This window comes from Mesocricetus auratus, unplaced genomic scaffold (genome assembly GCF_017639785.1).
Source record: "Mesocricetus auratus isolate SY011 unplaced genomic scaffold, BCM_Maur_2.0 Super-Scaffold_4256, whole genome shotgun sequence".
Classification (NCBI taxonomy): domain Eukaryota; kingdom Metazoa; phylum Chordata; class Mammalia; order Rodentia; family Cricetidae; genus Mesocricetus; species Mesocricetus auratus.
Window position 1 is genome coordinate 2,437,041 of NW_024429182.1, and position 19,926 is coordinate 2,456,966.

Below are 19,926 nucleotides of genomic sequence, written 5' to 3' on the forward strand. Positions count from 1 at the left end.
ATACATAGGATTCCAGGCAAAGGAGTTGGGAAATACTAAAAGAATCTAGGAGGAAGAGCGTGGGCTGAGAGTCTTGAGGTACTGAGCCGAAGCCCTTCGGCCCCGCGCGTCTTACTTCAGCGCTGGTCTCTGCTGCCACGGCACTGTTCTTGGAAGTTTCTAAGCGAGGGCCATTTCTAGATTCTAAGAATTGAACAGTGACTACCCCACTGTGGCCCATCAAGATCACCCAGAAGAAAAATATCACAGAAAATAAATTGGTGAGTACTTGTGATGCCTTCTTCAGCAATAGGGGCCCACCACTCACACCTGCGTGCCTGCCCTTGGGAGTTCGCAAAGCCTCTTGACGAGTAAGAGCCCCTTTCCGTACCATGAGATAATAATTAATACCCAGTTTGTGGAGGATTAAAAAAAGAACCGCAAGCCGACAGCAGCACATATAGTATTCTTCCTTTGTGCTTGGGCAGAAGGGTGGGGCTTGAGGTGGGGCACAAACACACACACGTGTAGGCTATGTCTAGGGAATAAACTCAAGTTATCCCTGGAAAGAAAAACGGAGATGCATGAAGAGGTAGGAGTGCTTTGCATCGCTTGGAATTTGTACCAAGGGCAGTATGAACTTGCTGTCTTTAAAGCCCTTCCTCTTTCGTGCCGTAGGCTGATTTTTAACCCCAAACACAAAAGTTTGGCGTTATAGGAGCACAAGATACATAAAATGCCCTGAATGCAAGAGACGTGACAAGAGGCGTGTGTGTGTGTGTGTGTGTGTGTGTGTGTGAAGTCCTAGGTATTCTATATCTGTGTGTGTGTGTGTGTGTGTGTGTGAAGTCCTAGGTATTCTATATCTGTGTGTGTGTGTGTGTGTGTGTGTGTGTGTGTGTGTGAAGTCCTAGGTATTCTATATCTGTGTGTGTGTGTGTGTGAAGTCCTAGGTATTCTATATCTGTGGTGACCTTGTCTTTGACCCATTCATCATTTCCCAGTACGCAGAGAATGTCATGCTACACTCTCATGCTCAGACCAAGTGCACTTAAAAACATTTATTATGGAAAGAGGCAAGAGCCCCAAGCACACCTTTAACAAGGGTAAAGAGACTGTAAGACGTCTTCAGGCACAGTGTTGCTGCTGCAGAAGCTGTACCTGCGGGGAGAGCAGCAGGCTGGTTTGTCAGTGGGTCCGTGGCTTTGAAGAGACACTACTGATCCAACTCCCAGGCCTGCTTCCTCAGACTGAGAGACTCTAGGCAGGGACCCAACCGATTCTAACGAGGAATCAACCCTTCTTCTCCTCGAGGGCTGTTCAGATGCCACAAGTGTGTCAGCTACATCAGACTGAAGCTTCCAACTCAGGTTTCCCTGTTGCTTCTTCCTTCTCAGGGAAGCCGGCAGTGGCCCTGTCTCTGGCCCAGAGCAGGCTTTCCCTTTGAGGTCTACATTTCCTTCAAGCTACAATATCTCATTATTTTTTCTGATGACTGTCTTTTGAGGTATCCATTTTTCTTTCTATGTTTTGAAGTTACTTGGTCTCCTGGTTATCTTTAACTGTCAACTGGACACACCCTTGAGTCTTCTTAGAGAGCCTCAATAGAGGAAATCATTCAGACCAGATTGGCCTGTGGGCAACTGTGGAGCACTGTCCTGACTGTGGAGCACTGTCTTGACTGTGGAGCACTATCTTGACTATGGAGGACTATCTTGACTGTGGAGCGCTATCTTGACTGTGGAGGACTATCTTGACTATGGAGCACTATCTTGACTGTGGAGCGCTATCTTGACTGTGGAGTGCTATCTTGACTGTGGAGGATTGTCTTGACTGTGGAGCACTGTCTTGACTGTGGAGCACTATCTTGACTGTGGAGCACTGTATTGACCGTGGAGCACTATCTTGACTGTGGAGCACTGTCCTGACTATGGAGCACTATCTTGACTGTGGAGCACTATCTTGACTGTGGAGCACTGTCCTGAATGTGGAGCACTATCTTGACTGTGGAGCACTATCTTGACTGTGGAGCACTGTCCTGACTATGGAGCACTATCTTGACTGTGGAGCACTATCTTGACTGTGGAGCACTGTATTGACTGTGGAGCACTATCTTGACTGTGGAGCACTGTCCTGACTATGGAGCACTATCTTGACTGTGGAGCACTGTCCTGACTGTGGAGCACTCTCTTGACTGTGGAGCACTGTCCTGACTGTGGAGCACTCTCTTGACTTTTAACTGATTTAGGAGGTCCCAGCCGCTGTGGACAGCACCACCCCTAGGCAGGTGACCCTGACCTGTTGAAGAAAGCTGGCCTTTGAGCCACCTGGCAAGCAAGAGTCTCCATCTATCTATGGAATGAGTTCCTTGGCCAGAGAATGCTGTTTGGGCTAGCGAGAGGGCCTGCCTTCAAGTCCAGCCTTGAGTTCAGCCTGTACTCCCTCCAGTGATGGACTGTGACCTGGAGACATACGCTAAAATACTCCTCCCTCCCCACCACCCAGATGCTCTCCCCACCACCCAGATGCTCGTGGTTAGAGCGTTTTATCACAGCAGCAGAACGGAAACCACAGCAGCGGGTCCTATCGCAGCTCCTCCTAGAGAACGGTCGCTGTGAGCAAAACCCGCGTCTACACCACGCCAAGTCTCAAAAAGAAAAGAAAAGACAAAAACCCAGTTCCCACTAAAAAACTGCATACCAGCTGAAACTAACTCCACCACGCTTTTCCACAAACAACAGTGTCACTGGAAAGAAAGCAAATGATCTCCCCCTCCCCTCGCCCCGTTTGCTTGTTTCTTGTATCTTACAACCCATGCTTTGCCCTTGGTTATCATCCAAAGGAAACGGCACTCAAGTTTTCACACTAAATCAGACGGACGGGCATAGGGGGCGGGGTGGGAGGAAAAGCTGGGTAAAAAGTGATCGGAAAGGTGAACAAACGTCTGGGTGGTGTGGAAGATGGGAAAGTTGGCCTGGCGAAGAAAGACGAAGGGCAAAGGAAAGAGGCACGGGCGGGCGAGCGGGTGACGGGGGTCGGGAAGCGTGGGCGGACGCCAAGACGAGCTTGTGCATCAACACACCCAGACAGAAGGGATGTCAGATACGTACTCTTTCCCGTCTTTACCGCTTTGCACTGTGATCTGCGAAGCCCCCATCTCCGACTGGAAGAGATTTATCATGTTGTTGTTCCACAGGAACTTAACCTTCTGGATTTCTCCGACATCGACGTCCACGTCGATGTCTTGCGCATGCGTCGCTGCTGGCTGGAGGGATCCCCTGGTTACACGGACGGAAACATCATGTCAGCTGGACGCAGGACTGCACAGGGTGATATTCACCTATTGTTTCTAAATGAAGTGCGTGCTGGGTTTCGAAAGACACCCGGATGGATCTGCAAACATACCCAGGGGGCTTCACAAGCAAATACATTTCTAGAGAACACATCTTTTTTTTTTTATGTCTGTCTTCACACGCCCGTTGGTTTTGTCTGTCCCAAAGAGGAGTGAAGTATTTGGGGAGTAGCTGGGAACTCTAGAGTTTGCTGCAGTCTCTTTTGGTTGAAAGATGCATGCAGTTTGGTAAACACAATTTGTGAACGCCATGTAAGTAACTCCAGAAGTTGTCAAATACATTAAACTCACACGTGGAGCCATGAAAGTTAGTGCAAACCAGAATCTAATTTTTGCCATCTAAGTGATATATATATATTCACTCGACACATACCTACCAAGCTCTTCTTCACGTCTCTACCATAAGCTATGGGATGAGACCATGATAGGAACAAGCTGTGGGTCCCAGGCTTCATGTGTGCCTCTGTGTATATGGGGGTGCGGGGAGTGAGGCGGGGTGGTTGTCATATATAGATGAGTCTTGCTCAAAGGAGAAGGGAAGACCAAGGCAGGTGTGGTGCTGAAGGCCTGTCATTCTAGCTATGTATAAGGCAGAGGTAGGAGTATTCCAAGTTCAAGGCCAGCCTGTGCAACTTAGACCCTGTCTCAAAACAAACAAATGAAGTAGACAGAAACACTACAAAGAGGCTGGAGACACATCTCAGTGGTGAAGTATTTGACCAACCTTCAGGAGGTCCTAGGGTCCAACTCTGGGTATTACAGTACACACACACAGACACACACACACACACACACACACACACACACACACGCACGCACAAATACTCACATGCATGCATGTGCACATAAACACACACCATAGTCCTGTGGTTAACAAAAGCTATCAGCATTTGAACTGTTTTAAACAGTACTCTCTCTCTCACACAGGGCCTCCTCTTCTATATAAAATGGGGTGGATGATTAAATTAGACATGGCGATTTCCTCCCAGCTCGGACGGTCTGGGACTCGGGTTCTGCTGAGTAAATACCTTCATCTGTAAAGTGGTGGACAGCCAAGCCTTTTTGAGTTACCTCTTATGGAATTCTTAGCTGTTGCATTTGCTGCAGAACTTACTTGAAAATTTCGTACTGTTTAGAGTTTCCGTTGCTTCCATACAGAGCGACCAAGATGTACCCATCCAGTTTCTTTGCTCCAGACAGTGTGACTGACACCTTGTACCTCCAAACTGTGCCAAGAAGTACATCATTTCAACAGACTTATCTTGTCATAAAAAAAGACTCAACTGGAATTGTTATTTTTTCTAAGATCAACTTTCCCTCGGGTAAGAGGTGAGGAGGATCTGACTGTATTCTTCCATGGAGTTGACATGTGACTTCACATATCAGGCAGGGTGAGGAGACCAAGGGGACAGAAAACACAACAGCTGAGCATAACACAGTGTCTACCCTGATGGACGAAGGTCAGCCCATTGCTACCCATGCCCCTGATGGATACAGGAGAATGTCCCCCTTCCCCAATTCAACTTGTATGTTGAAGTCCTGTTTGTGATGGCTACTTTTGTAACAACACAACACAGTTAGAGCTATCTTAAAGGAGGGAATCTCAATTGGGAAAACGCCTTCATAAGACTGGGCTGGAGGGAAGCCCATAGAGCATTTTCTTAATTAGTGATGGGGGAGGTCCCAGTCCATGATGGGTGGTGCCATCCCTGGGCTGGTGGCCCTAGGTTCTATAAGAAAGCAGGCTGAGCAAGCCGTGATGAGCAAGTCAGTCAGTAAGCTCCCTTCCCCAGCTTCCGCATCAGCTCCTGCCTCCTTCCAGGTTCCTGCTCTGAGTTCTTGTTCTGGCTCCCCTCAGTGACAGGCTACGGCGTGGAAGCGTGAGGAGAACAAACGTTTTCTTCCTCAACTTGCTTTTGGTCATGGTGCTTCAACACAGCAATAGAAACCCTAACCAGGACGGAAATTGTTACCAGGATAGTGGAGGTGGTGTTGCGGTGACAGGGTCTGACCATGTGTTTGGGATGATGGAGGGAGGGCTTTGGAACTTTGTGCTGGGAGAGCCAATGAGTGTTGAGAGCTCAGGGGGCTGTTGTGTGGGAGCATTGAGAGCCCTGCAGATGGTGGGGGCCAGGCTTGTGAGGTTTCAGAGAAAAGCCTGAGGGTCCCTTAATCATTCTATCAGGAGCCAGGTGGTGGTGGCGCATGCCTTTAACCCCAGCACTCGGGAGGCAGAGGGCAGGCGGATCTCTGTGAGTTCGAGGCAAGCCTGGTCTACAGACAAGACAGCCTCCAAAGCAATACAGAGAAACCCCGTCTCGAAAAGACCAAAAGAAAAAAAAAAAGGTTCTATCAGGGCCATGTGTTCTGTGGTTCTAACAAGAGTCAGCTGTGATTAGCAAGGGTCCAGAATCCCTGTAGCAAAACCTTTGTTTAACCGGGGATAGTTGAGGCTGCTTAGCTGGAGCTGAGAAACCAGTGATGATGGTTAAGAAGAGACCAGCATCATTAACGTGAAATCTTCCGGTTAGTTTCCTGAGAGCCAAAGCACAGAGGTGGCCAAAATTGTACCTTGTGCTGGCAGACGAACTCGGTGTAGTGTAAGAGTCTCCCAGGTGGTGCTGGTTTTGAAGGCATGAAGGGGTCATGGAGAGCAGCTGAGGCTTCGCACTGTGAGAGGCAGGAGAAGCCCTGGCGACGGTGCCCCTGGAGTAGCAGTGGCAGCCCCAGGATTGAAGGGGTCATGGAGAAAGCTGAGGCTTGGCACCAAGAAGAGCGTGTACGAGAGGCTGTTGGCGAGGGTGCAGCCCCGTTGCAGCAGAAGACCCCGGCATTTCGGAGATGCTGCTATTATGGGATGACTGCTAAGAGCAGCACCAACCATGGTGTAAAATCAGACTGAGTCTAGAAGACAAGACATGTGTGCTGCAGAGGAGAGAGGCCAAGAAGAGACCCAAGAAGAGCCCAGAAAATTGTGAGTGGATCGCAGATAATTGAACACTGAGTTATTTACACTGTTGGAGTTCGGTTTTGCTTTGTTCAGATTGTGACTGTGCCCGGGTCTTCTTCCCTCTTGAAGTAAAAACGTTTTTTAGCTTTGATTTTACAGGGGCCTATGTCGAGAGACTTTTAATTTAATTTAAAAAGACTTTAGATTTTAAAAGGCTATTTTAAAGAGACTGAATTTTTAAGTGTTTTAATTTTTTTTGTTTTTTGAGATAGGGTTTCTCTGTGGCTTTGGAGGCTGTCCTGGAACTAGCTCTTGTAGACCAGGCTGGTCTCAAACTCACAGAGATCCGCCTGCCCCTGCCTCCCGAGTGCTGGGATTAAAGGCGTGAGCCACCGCCGCCCGGCAAGTGTTTTAATTTTTAAACGTTGTGGGACTTTTAAATTGTGGGATGTTTGCATTGTAGTGTTGATACTAATGTGTGGTCTTGGGAAAGAACAAGAAAGGAAAGGTTGCGGCTTAACTGTGTGTGTGTGTGTGTGTGTGTCAAGCTGACAAGGGGTCAATAGAGCTGACTAGTTTCATGTCCGCTTGACACAAGCTAGAGTTACCTGAAGAAAGGAAACCTCAGCTGAGAAAATGCCCCTACAAGATCTGGCTGTAAAGCATTTTCTTAATTGGCGATTGATGGCGGAGGACCCAGCCCATTGTGGGTGGTGCCATCCCTGGGCTGGTGGGCCTGGGTTCTATAAGAAAGCAGGCTGAGCAAGCCATGGGGAACAAGCCAGTAAGCGTCACCCCTCCGTGGCTCCTGCACCAGCTCCTATCTCCAGGTCCCTGCCCTGCTTGAGTTTCCGTCCTGACTTCCTCCAGTGATGGAGTGTTACCTGGAAGTGAGAGCCTGATAATCCCTTTTCTACCCAACTTGCCTTTGGTAGTGATGTTTCCTCAAAGTAACCCTAACCCTAACTGGGACTGCTAGTGGTAGGGGATGGGGGAACCTTTGGAAGATGGCTCGTGAGGGCAGAACCCTTCAGGGTGAGATTATTAAAGGGACTTTGGGGGGGTGCTCTGCAGCCCTTTCTGCACTAAGAGGCAGGATACAGAAGGAAGACGCTTGTGTGTAGAATCTGGCCATGCCACTGTGCTGAACTCAGTTCCAGCCTCCAGGACCTTGGGGGACAGATGCGTTTATAAAACTCCCCGTCTACAGAGTGCTGCTGTAGCTGCCTGCACTGGCTAAGGCTTGGCTGCAGGTGGCTTTGTTACTCGTGGTATTTGATCATTTCCTTCTTTCCTAATTGGTGGACATATTTTTCTACTCAATCTTTTGCTCAAAAGCAACCTTATGAGTAGGAATCTTTGAGCACATCTGTGTTTCTGTGGAATGTTCTGAGAAGCAGAGTGACTGTATCAAGGGGGAAATGCCTGTTAAGGCTCTATAGATACTAACAAGTTGTAGTATATACTAACGAGTTATTCCTTTTTATGATAAAGGTAGGATTGCATGAAATAATGTAGTTGTATAGCATGTAATTAATGACTTACTCTTTTTCACGATAAAGCTAGGATTGTGTGAAATAATGTTTAAGTGTATGCTATATAATCCTTTAAATCTAAAGTTGCCACAGGAAAGGCTTTTCAATTAGTCTGACTCTATTTATGACAAATTCATCTCAATGCTTCTGCTCTTTTGTGTTTTCTAATGAGAACTTGAGCAAAATGAAACCTGTGACAATGAAGTGCATGCGTGTTTGCATGCATTGCATGTGAGAGTGTGGGACAGACATCAGACTGTAATCATCTCTGTGGTTTTCTGACTCACAGTCACATGGCCTCAGTCGCTCTCTTGTTGCTTCAATGCATGCATCTTCTCTGTCACGAGCAGGTGGACATGGGACTCAGCTGCCCACTGATCTCTAGTTTTCCTGGGAGTTTCTAGTTGGTGGAGTGCATGTGAGCCCTAAGGCATGCATCGCTCTGCCACCCAGACATTACAGCTTGGGCTGGTGACAGCTGAACTTCTAGTCATTTAGTACCAAGGGGCTTCACTAACAGAGCTCAGGTGCTTTTAAAATTAATATCTTAAAAGAATTTTTAAGTGGAATGGGAACTTACGAGTAAAGTTACCACTGTCTCCTGTGTTCAGGAAAAAGGTTTGTTCCACGGCAACGGTTTTGCCCTTAAACTGATCAGCGTAGTGTCCCATCGTGGGACACCCTTCTTCCGGACAAGGGAAGCAGCCGTTCTAGGGGGAAGAGATCATTTGTTAGTAGGAGACCTTGTCCCAGATCACTCCTTCATTCGTTCCTTCATTCGTTCGTTCCTTCCTCCTTCCTACCATTTGTCTACTGAGTTATTGATCTATCTTTTATCTGTTGTCTATTTTTGTTTTTTTATTTGTACCGATCCTTCTGCTTACCCATCTTTCATTCATCCTCTTGTTTACTCAGTCACCCTAGTAGCTCAAACATAAATGCATTTATTTACCTATACATCCCTGGACCCATGGATCGATTCATTCATTCTCAGAATTGTACACATGATCATTCTTGACCATGCAGAACTCCCAAACATGTACCTCAAAAGCTTACAGTTGGGAGACAAGTCCTATAGGAAAAAGTAAAGTAAATCAGAGGGAGGACTGTGAGATAAAGACTCTGGGGAGAAGTCAATCGGGAAGACGACAAAGAAGGATCTGGGCCGGGCATGGGGATGCACACTCCTTTAATCCCAGCACTACAGCGGCAGAGGCAGGCAGATCTCCTAGATCAAGGCCAGCCTGGTCTATATATATATATTGAGTTCCAGAACAGTCATAGCAAATAGAGAGACCCTGTCTCAAACACACAGAGCAAAACAAGAACGAGAGAAAAACAAGGATCCTTAATTGCTTGTCCTTCACTACGAGTGATCTGACTAACTTGGTTGGCCCCACCAGCACTCCGTGGATGGCTACTCATTCACTGGCCTTCCAATCAGACGAGCACTTGCTTTGTTCTCTGACCTTATTTACGCCTTACCCCAAATACGCGGTTTGAGATTTGCAAAGAGAGCAGACAGATATGCTGGAGCCAGTGTGACCGCCCAGTCTCCTGCAGTGACCAGTGCAGGCAAGGCTGCTCACTAAGCAACCACAAGCCACCTGCGATGATCACTCGTGAGATTCTTTTAACCCTGCTACATCTCAAGGTGTCAGGGTCAAAGTTAGTTTTGAAAAGAGCAATCTAAATATGTTTTTACTTGATAAAGAAGATATTTTAGAGACCTCAGAGTTTTGCAGTTCTTGAAGTGGTGTAGGTGAGGAGAGTCAACAAGAACTCCATTTTTTTTTTTTGCTGAGTCCGCTGCTGAAAACAGAGTCCCCTAAAAGGTGGTTTATAGTTGGTGTTTTTATAGCAGAGATCTAGCACACACGACCTCACCGAGTGAGCAAACGGCAGCTATGAAATCCTAGAGGAAAGTGCTAGTGAACGGACTCTCCCAGCTGTGGTCCACTGAGAAGAGCCCTATGTCTATCAAATTCACTGTCTGGAATCCTCAGAACCGTCTCAGAGAGAACATTGAGCTGCTTGTGATCAGGGAGGAAAGAGTTGCGACAATAAATGCAGTGCAGGAAAATAAAGGGGGGGGTAGGATAAGGGAGGAAGGAGGGATGGGGACGGAGAAAGGACGGATGGGGTAGTAGGAAGGAGGAAGGAAAAAACAAAGCGGGGAGGAACAAAGAGAGGAAGTTAGGAAGGAAGGACGGTGGTAACTTAACAACACAGTTCTGGCAAACTTCAGATAAGTGGCGTCTTGACCACGGCCTATGCTGCTTAAAACGCTAGTGTATCGAAGATGAATCTCTTAAGTGCCCTTTATAGGAGGGTGGTCTTGTTCTTGGAGATGAATGCTGGAGAACCTATGAGTACAGCGTCCTAATATCTCTGATTTGTTTTTTTCCCCACATACTCAAGGTTCAAAGCCACATACGTTGCTTGTGTGTGAAACATTAGCAATGGGTGTGTGTAAGTGACAGTTGCAATGGGCACTTTTGCGATCCTCTTTCAACCTGCTTGTACACAGGGAGTTGTCCTAAATTAAAAGCTGGGGACCCTGGGGAGGTCCAGCGTGGCCAGGAATGTGGCCTCCCCTCCAGTCCGCTGCTGGAGGAAGGGGCTCTGGGAATCTCTTCCTCCCCCCCCCCCCCCGCCCCCATTCATGTCTGCAGAGTCCATGGCATCTTTTTATCATGCTACACAACTAGCAGGGCCGCCAGGCTCTTCTCTCTGGGGCCCTGGAAGGACCTACCTGCTGGAACTCCTCATAGGAGGTGCAGGGGTAACCCAGGAAGCCGTCGGGGTTGAGAATGCTGCTGGCATAGTACTTGTAGCTCCGGAGGTGGTTGCAGGCTACAAAGTTTTGAGTCCCTGAGGAAGAAAGCCAAGGCCACAGGAGTGAGAGAAAGGGCCTTCGCCTTTCAGGCGGCCAACCATTCTGAGCCAGCAAGGAGCAGCCTCCATCCCTCGGAACTCGGGGCCAGGCAACTGCCAAGGGGTGACAAGTTCTAGAAGCATGCCTGCTGAATATGTGTAACACACGGAAGGACCAAGGGAGGGCAGAGCCAAGGGGCAGGGGGAGAAAGAGAGGGACAGACACAGAGAAAGAGAAACAGATACAGACGAGTCTGCGTAGACATGGAAAGAGAGAATAGAACAGCTGTTTTTTTGTTTTTTGTTTTTTTGTTTTTGGTTTTCGAGGCAGGGTTTCTCTGTGGTTTTGGAGCCTGTCCTGGAACTAGCTCTTGTAGACCAGGCTGGTCTCGAACTCACAGAGATCTGCCTGTCTCTGCCTCCCGAGTGCTGGGATTAAAGGCGTGCCACTGCCCGGCACAGCTGTTTTGTTTAAACGCTTCTAAAGACTTAGCTCCTAAAACCAGAACACACATATAGGCATGCAAGTAGAGAGAAGGCAGACGGAGATAGTAAACAGGTGGTCTTCATTATCTGGGAATTCCACAGCCTTGGGTTTAGCCAACCATGGCTGTACACTGCCGTCGTTAGGTCTATGGTGGTGGCGTTTGTACCAAGCACGTGCTGATTTCTTGCCAGCATTTCCAGAACGTTACTGCATAGCAAAATTGCAGTGATGTTCTGGGAATGCAGAATCTCCCCAAACTGCAAACCAGTAGAGGATCTGTGGTTCTTCAAGGGGCAGGAGCTAAAAAAAAAAAAGTCCTTTCCTGGCGGGCCAGCCGTTCTCAGGTCTCGCTGTTAAGGCTGCATTAACACTGAGTACCCCCCCCCCCCCCCACATCCCCAAGCTGGGCCAAGCTCAGGTGACTCCAACGTACTGCCTTCTACCTTGACCCAAAGATGATTTTTGTTGGGAATAAAATCATTTTTCATCTCTCTAATTACTTGACATAAAACTTCCCATGGAGGAATCGAATAGGATCGAATAGGACCATTCATGGGAGTCATTCATCAAGAAACGACCTGTGTGTTCCCTTTGTGGGGTGGGGGAGCTTTGCTGGCTCAGCTCCTCAAACCCTGCTGTGCTCACCGCCCACCGGTCCTGCTCAGAGTGCTCACTCTAACACCCCTCCGTAGACAGGAGAACCTGCTTTAAGCTTAATTGTTTCTTTCATCCAAAAATTGCTGCTCAGGGATCCCACAATAGAGGAGAGAGTATGTTCAATTGTCCCCTGTGCCCAGGGCCTGCGTGACTTGTGTGGCATACAATGGAAACACACCCCAGTGCTGGTGGGCTGGTTCACTCTAAATTGCCTCTTTAATTAAACCCGGGCTCTCTGCTATTGTGTGTTTTTCCCGCTTGTCACTTCTGGGAGGGGGCAGCTGTTATCACAACTCGGGCTTTTTTTTGGGGGGGGGGCGGTTCGGCAGCCAGTTCCCCAATGAGTTACCAGGTAAGGGGCCAAGAGGTCAAAAGCTGTTTGCCGGCCTCACTAGGGGCTGGATGTCGCTTTATCCATGCTACTTACAGACGTGAAGCACACAGGACATGAAAAGGCCACAACAAACCACTCAACAACATGAGCTTGGTGCTTTCTTTTCAGGTATTGGGGTGATGGGGAGGGGGTTGGCTAAGACCCAGCCACATGGAGCTTCTAATTCAGGAAAACTAAAATGATCACTGACCCAAACTCCTGTCTTTCAGAGAGGACAGGGAAGCCTGGTCTCAGAATAGGGACAAAGAGCAGGTGGCCGTCATGTCACCTAATATTAAGTGTGTAATTCCTGCTCTCCAGGTGAGCACAGTGACTCAACACAGGCCTTAGGAAGCCACATTGTTACTAGCGATTCAGGCCCTCCCTGCCCCCGCGGATGCCGCAAACCCTCAGAGTGCACCTTCTCCTAGCCAGCTACCTCAGCCGCCTCCACCTGCCCCACGCAGCCAATAACCAGGAGGGTAGAACCTCCCCAAATCACAAACCTGGGAGAGGATCTGTGGTTCTTCAAGGGGCAGGAGCTAAGAACCCCGAGAGGATGGGGGCGGAGCCAGAGCTGGTTGTTTGCCTTACCCTGGCTTCCTGACAACTAAGATGTGAGCTCAGAGCCCTTCCAGGAAGAAGCCCGGCTTCAGAGCGGTGCACCCTTGAACAAAACATGTAGGTGTCCAGGCACCCTGTGTCTGCGTGTATGAAGTAGGGCCAAACACCTCGCAGTGTTGTCAATGCCTGGCTCAGAGCAAAACCGAGACGAAATGGCAGCAGGTCCATCGTCCCCGTGGTGGTTCTGCCTTCCACCCCCCCCCCCCCCCCCCCCGTTCTGCAGTTATGGCCCTCAGTTCTTTCAAGTAGCCTACCTGCCCATATTCCATTCACGTCCACAATGGTGGAAAGGATGTTCCTCTCGCATCCGGGCATTTCCTCCCCTCCGTTTGGGAAGAAATCCAGATGGCCGACCTTTTGGCTCATCCCAAAACCTGAAACATATTTGAGGCAGAATTGGGCAAGGCTATGCGTGGCCCCAAAGTTACATCTGGCCTCAGTGAAGATGTTCAGTCCATTCAAACAGGAGCACAAGCCTTGGCGGTTTTCCCCTTCGCCACATCAACTCTCTTTGCAAGAGAGATCTCGGATGGGCCATTGGCAGGGCAGGGAGGCAAGGTGGGGGAGGGGGATGAGCTGTGGATGAGTGTGTATATATCTGTCCATGTAGGTGCCCAAGATCACAAGGAACCAGTTGGTGTGTTACCTGGGAGCATGTGAGTTACATTATTCGTTTAGAACTTTGGTAAATTGTGTTTGTGTGTGTGTGTGTGTGTGTGTGTGTGTGTGTGTGTGTGTGTGTGTTGAATGTCTGTGTGTGAGTTTATGCTGAGTGCAGGTGCCCTCAGAAACCAGAGGCAGCTAGCTACTTACTGGAGGTAGACTTATAGACCATTGTGAGCTACCCAGCAGTATACACTTTTGACCACCGAGCAAGCCCCGTCCCCCACTGCAGTTTCTCAAATTTGTGATAAGGGTGAATGTGTGACAGAGATTCTCCAAAACTGAACTACTTCTCAAACCCTCTAAGACGTCATTGCTATAGTGAGGCCACAGAGGTTCTTTGGGCAGGAGCTTTTGATTTTTGAGGCACACAGACCTGTGATGGAAACTCCCAGTGGTGACCAGCCTTAGGATCCTACTGAATTCTTCAGTCTCAGTGAGTCTCCTCAGCTGTTAGGTGGTGGGGTGGCAATCTGCCTTCCTTTCAGGGTGTTTCCTACTGTAATAAACCTATTGTGTGCAAAATGTCCCGTAAAGCACTTGGTAAGCACCCACCAATTGCTGTGTCTGTCACCATCCTTGTCATTGTTGTTAAAGCACACCTTGTATGGACAGGTTTCCTGAGTGGCTATCTGATGCAAAGTACGTGTGTGTGTGTGTGTGTGTGTGTGTGTGTGTGTGTGTGTGTGTGTGTATGTGTGCTGATTTTAGAAGAATTGAACCACAGGATGTAGTTCCAATAGGACAGACTGTAGCCAAAGCTTTGTCAATTTGTTATTTTTTTTCTAAATAAAAACGGTCTAGAAACTCTTCAGTCAGGTCAAGGGAAAACATCTATTCTTTTGGACGGAGGCAGAGATGCAGGGATGGATGAGTCATCGCCTCCCTGGGCTCTAGAAGAGGTTTTTGGTTCAGCCTAGGGACACAGGCCCCATGCCAGCAGCATTATACCGGGTAATTGTTGTGACTGGTATCCATCCTTAATGATTGGGAGCTAAGGTGCTCTGTAGTTAACGCTCCCTCTTCAGTTGTATGTGTAGGGGGAGGGTGTCACCTGGACACAGTGCCATCAGTCACTGGTCACGAGGAGTTGGGGGTGAAGAACTCACCTAGGTAAGGAACAATGGGGGAGCTATCTGTGTGAATCACGTCTACAAACATGGCGTCTGACGGGTCCAGCCGAACTTCCTCAGGCAGGCCTTGGAAACAGGGCTCTGCGGGGTCCAGCCCTGAAGGGTAGAAGGGGAGGTAGAACATTCTTACCCCACGAAAGGCAAGCTCCAAGTGTCAAGCCACAGACTCAGGTAAGGATGCAGGATAAAGTAAGCCCTGCACACCCCAGAGATCACAGTTCTGAGAGGCTGCAGCCCCTGGCCTGCTGGAGAGAAGGAAGCCAGGGCAGAGGGCCAGGTATAGGAATGCTACCTAGAAAATGCTCAGACATTCCTAGCATCAGCTCCAGGGAGGGTCTGGGTGGGACACTCATTCCTCTCACTTCCCCTTTCCTGATTTTCCTCACTGAGATCAGGAGCCCCATGGTCTCATTCTGCTGTTCCCCAGACTCTGAGACCCAAACATTGACATCTTTCCCTAGGGCCATTCACAGCCTCTTGACCCTTCATTTAACTCTTTCTTCACCAAACCCCAGCTCAAACACGGCCCTTCCCATGGAAGCTTTTACTTCTCCTCCTGTCCTAACCACAACATTAGTTTGCGCTCAGAAATTATGCTTAGAATTTGTTAGCTAACATCCCGGCAGTAATGTCCCCGAAGTTAGGTTTCATGCACCTGAACCTGGTTATATTTTTCTTGCTTTACACTTTTTTTTTAAGTCTATGACTGTAGATATTATAATAGGCATTAAAAAACAAGGACAATTCTTTCTGAGTCAGGGTGTCACCTAAAACCAAGAAAGCAAGAGGGGCGCCCTCTGCCATGGGGGACAGGCACTGGCAGAGTTTCCCCCTGCTCAGTTCCCTGGCCCTCGGACCCCAGACTGGCTCTCTTGGGGGGCTCCTACCTGTGATCCTGCCCAGGTGGCCCTCCAGCCTCCGGCCTGCTTCCCCGGCCACGTGTGATCCCAGACTATGGCCGATAAGGTGCACGTTCTCTGGGCTGTACCCTAGCTCTGTCTGTGGGAAGAGGAGGCATTAGGTCCCCGAGATCTACGTGGGAACGGGAAGGTGTGTGTGTGGGAGTAAGAGGCTGGCCTTTGCCAAAGGACTGGGTTCTTCAGGGGGAAGGAGCCCTCCACCCGGGACTGCTTGGCCAGGCCATAATACTGCAGAATGCTGGTCCCTTGGGGGAAGGTCCTATGCTCTTGCGTGCAGCAACAGTGCTGGCCAGTGGCCACTGTGCTAACTGCAGGCCACCTCTCTGGCTGCTGCCGCCACCTGGTGTTGCCATGGAGGCCTCTGCCCTGGTTGTAGAGGACTAGGAGCAGTGAGAGGGGAGCGAGGACTTTCTGGAACTTACAGCAAGGAAGAAAGGGAGCCAAGAGTCCCCGCCCCACTGCTTTCCCATATAAAAGATGAAGCCCAAAAGCCGCCTGCCTTCCACAGAGAAAGTCGCTGGGCATCCCGGTGGGCTTTCAGTTCCCAGAACAGCTTGCAAGGAAGGCCTTATGCCAAAAGGGGAAACTGAGGTTCCCAGGTCCACAGCTAGGACACTGTGGACAGTCAGCAGGGAGGAAGGTTGTCGTTTCACCTAGGGGTCCTTAGCAACCTCTGTGTACAAAGCGGCATTTCTCCCGCCCCTCTCTAGCTCCGCCCCCTCTTTAGCCCCACCTTTATTTAGCTCCGCCCCTCTCTAATTCTGCCCCAGACTTGGCCCCAGGGGGCCCTTACCGACAGCACTTGTACTAAGTAAGCAATCTCAGCACCCACAACCCGAGTGTTGTAGGCGGCCTGGGTGTATTCGGTCTTGGCCCCACGCTGCCAGTCGACGCAAATGCAGTTCACTTTCTCCACTTGAAACATCCTCTGGGGGAAACAATAGAGAGGACCAACTTCATAAACAAGTCGAGGTTGTACACCTTAGAAGCAGGAATTCACCTCCATAAAGAACTCGGTCCTTGCCAGCATGGGTTTTCCCCTGCCTGCCACAGCTGACCTCGAGGGTAGCATTGTGAACTGGGTATGCTCATCCTACTTAGTAGATGTGGAAACTGAGGCCCAAGAAGATGGCTTCCTGGTCTCAGGGCTCATAGTCAGGCCCAAAGCAACTGCCCGGTCAGAGGAAAATGAATTCCTAGTACAGCCCACAATGCATGTCATCATCCGTGCATACTAGCTCATCCCAAAGGCCCCAAAGCCGCGTGTGGCCAGTGAATCCCAGCACACGTACAGAGCGTGTCCATCACTCCGTGGGCTACTGGAGCTAAAGAGGGAGATGCGTTTGTTCGCTTTAACGCTACACGCGAGTCAGAGACAAGACATCAGGTAGTGTGTGGCGTTCCCCCACATCTCGAGTCTTGCTGGCTAGCAGCCTTGGGAGAACATGGCAATGGAGGCCTGGGCAGAGCGCGTTCCTTAATGGGTTTTGAGGAAGAATCCTCCTCCTCCAGGAACATCCCCTTCCCTGGTGGATTCTGGTGAGGGGGATGGGTCCGCCACCTGGCACAAGTCCAGCAGCCAGCTGTCCTCTCCCTTGTCTATGAAACCGTGGATGATGAATCGTGTCTTGCGGTCCAGTCGGAAGTTGGAGGCCTCGATGGTGGCTGGGTCAGTGGCAGAGATCACCTGGTTTAATTAGACAAGATGAATTTGAAGGTGGGCTGGTGACAGACAGAACAATGAATTGAGATCCTAGGTCCAGAACCACAAAGCCAAGTCCTGTGAACCTAGAAGGTACAAGCTCACTGACTTCCTGTTTCCTGAACCTTGAACCCAAATCTAGTATCTGTTAAGCATGGTCCAGACAAGAAACTATAGTGGGATTGGCAACAGCCGTGATTCAGTCCCTCCGTTAAAGGCACAGATATTTTTGTGCCAGGTGGCAGTTTGTTGTAAATACCTCAAAGTATCATTTATACTCATTAACTGCTTAGTTACAGTAGTTTTCAGATCAATCTTTATTGGGATGACAAAATAGCATATTTAATGCTATGCTTCATAATTTCTATTTTTTTCATATTCTGATGACTGTTTTCAATCTAATTGATTTCCTTTGCAGTCCATTACATTTTATTTTGTCCATTTGGAAATATCATCCTGAGAAGGGCCTTTCGGCTGCCTCTGGTAGCTAAATAGATTCCTGGCACAGGGACGGTAGAAAACCCTTGGCTAGGAGCCACAAGCCTGAGCTCTGGCTCTGGGGAGATTGATTCTTTAGAACTGACTTCGGCATGCCCACAGCCTTGGCTCGGACCCTTCCGCCAGCAAACGCTAGACGGGTAGGACAACGAAGGCAGTAATGGCCACGGTATCTACACAGCTTCCAGGCTGGAGGAACTGAGCCCCGGAGCGGGTGACCCCAGGCACCTAGAGGCAGACCCACATGCCAGGGACCAAAGTTTGAGCTACTCAAACCCATGGCCAAGTCATCATTGAAAAAACTCTCTGGTCACCTGACTACCTGGGACAGACCTGTCCTGAAAGTCATCCCAGAGGACCTCATATTTTAAAATCCTTTTGCGTTAATTGAACTCCCTCCTCCCCTACCTTGTGGCTTCTTGCTTTCTATACGTTTCTGCTCCGTTGCCCTTGGACAAAGGGATGGAGGATGTATTTGGGTCACTCCTTTCTCCATAAATGTCACTGTTGCTTTTCCCCTCCACCCCCTGCCTCGGGACAGGTTTCTAGGGTAGACCTGGAGACCTATACACTGATGTATAAGTGTCTGTACATCTCTCGGTTTTATTTCCATATTTTTTATCTCACATACTCAGGGGTTAGGATCCTTAGAGACGAGAGCTCCACATTAGGAGGACAGTTCCAGAGTGTTAATTATGCCCTAGCCAGCTACTTAGGGGCCCCTGTATGTGGTCCAAACTGACTCTCTCATCCAACCCGGACATCCAATGCCCACGCTTACTTGGTAGTTGTTCGGATTTTCGTTCGTGAACAGAAGAAAGCGGGTATTGACGTCCTCTGGGGACCAAGGTAATATCTTCAAAGGCCGCTGAACCATCCCTGCCCATGGCTTCTCATTGGAAAAGCAGCCAAGATGGTCATAGCAAACCTCTTTACCTGGTACAGAAAGAGCCACAAACAGGACAGGCATGAGGTGTTGGGGAGAGGGGGAGCATGGTGTCATCCATTACAGGAAGATTTCTCAGGGTGGACATTGGCTAGACCGTGGCTAGTCATCTGGTTAGTTACCCAGACTTCTGTGCCCGTAAGAGATGTCTGGCGTGTGGATGTATCTGGCACATACACACTTCCGCAGGCTTCCCCTGACTTCGAGGGTCCCAGGGTGACCTCCCCCCCAACAGCATATTTAATAAGTGTCCTTATCAGGCAACTCCAAGACACGTTCACCTGTGATAAAACAGCACAGGGAGCAGCTGCCAGTCAGATGGAGTCACGCCGCTCTTAACATTTCGCACATAGGACATGCCTACAGACACCGGCGTGCCTATGGACTCGTCTCCACGACACCAAGCTCCTGCCGTCTCCTTTTCTCTAGAGGGATGGTGACAGCGTGCTCACCTCTGACGGCGGCCAGCAGAAGGCCGAGGATCCAACATAGCAGCATCTCCACAGATGGCCAGTATTGACTGGCACCCACAGGCACAGGGGTGAGGCCGGCAGGGGCAAGACTCAAAAGGACAGCCCTCCTCTAGTGTACCTGAGAAGGCAGACAACTAGAAGCCGGGCAGCTGGGACTGCACAGATGAGGATATTCCTGGAGGGCGGGTCCAGAGGCCGGGGCCTCCCAGGGTGTCGTGGGCCAGACAGCACCACCGTAGGATCCTGGGCTGAGAGTCTTCACCCGGAGTCACCGCCCCTTTTGGCGCCAGCCCCCACTTTGTCCCCTTGTTCAGCTGGCACTGTGACTTCCTGTGCCAGAGTGGGATGTATAGTCACGATCAGAGGCTTTGGCCATGACCTCCTGCAAACACGTTTTATCTTCTGGACTCTGTTGGAGAAATGCCAGGACAGGAGAGGCAGGGCTGCAAGAACCCCGGTCATGGTGAACACACAGACCGTCACGGTCCGTGGAGCACATGTCTGCTGAAAAGAGAAATTCGAGGGAAAGAAACGGTGGCCGGGGATGGGAAAGAAAGGCCTCCGTGGTTCCCTCCGAGTCCACAGACTCAGTTGCCAGAGAGAACACCGTGCGTCTAAAAATAAGAACAGGGAAGAGGTGACTCCCGCTCTGTACCAGTATCATCACCACAGTCCCTCCAGACACACGGACTCCTGATCAGATTGCTACTCTTGCTTTTAGCAGACCCCGGGGTGGGTGTCCTAGGACTTGCCGATC

At 49.6% G+C, this 19,926-nt stretch overlaps 1 protein-coding gene across 1 annotated transcript; it reads right to left on the reverse strand.

Annotated features, from left to right (window-relative positions):
- Window positions 1–1,025: 1,025 nt before the first annotated feature.
- On the reverse strand, window positions 1,026–19,405 carry LOC101830389 (pancreatic lipase-related protein 2). The gene is made up of 12 exons (XM_005085339.4): window positions 19,149–19,405; window positions 18,532–18,686; window positions 17,112–17,237; window positions 16,344–16,478; window positions 15,518–15,629; window positions 14,607–14,726; window positions 13,089–13,208; window positions 10,572–10,690; window positions 8,397–8,526; window positions 4,446–4,557; window positions 3,090–3,257; window positions 1,026–1,140 (listed from the first exon to the last, which is right to left on the reverse strand). Exons 1-12 carry the CDS (start codon window positions 19,192–19,194, stop codon window positions 1,077–1,079), a joined length of 1,407 nt encoding a protein of 468 aa, XP_005085396.1. The 5' UTR covers window positions 19,195–19,405; the 3' UTR covers window positions 1,026–1,076.
- Window positions 19,406–19,926: the final 521 nt, after the last annotated feature.

Excerpts from the sequence above, each read along its gene's own strand:
- LOC101830389 (XM_005085339.4), bottom strand. The coding sequence starts at position 19,194 with ATGCTGCTATGTTGGATCCTCGGCCTTCTGCTGGCCGCCGTCAGAG. Across the intron at positions 15,630-16,343 it reads ACTTAGTACAAGTGCTGTCG|ACAGAGCTAGGGTACAGCCC; the intron begins GTAAGGGCCCCC and ends CTCTTCCCACAG. Across the intron at positions 3,258-4,445 it reads AAACAGTACGAAATTTTCAA|GGGATCCCTCCAGCCAGCAG; the intron begins GTAAGTTCTGCA and ends CCGTGTAACCAG.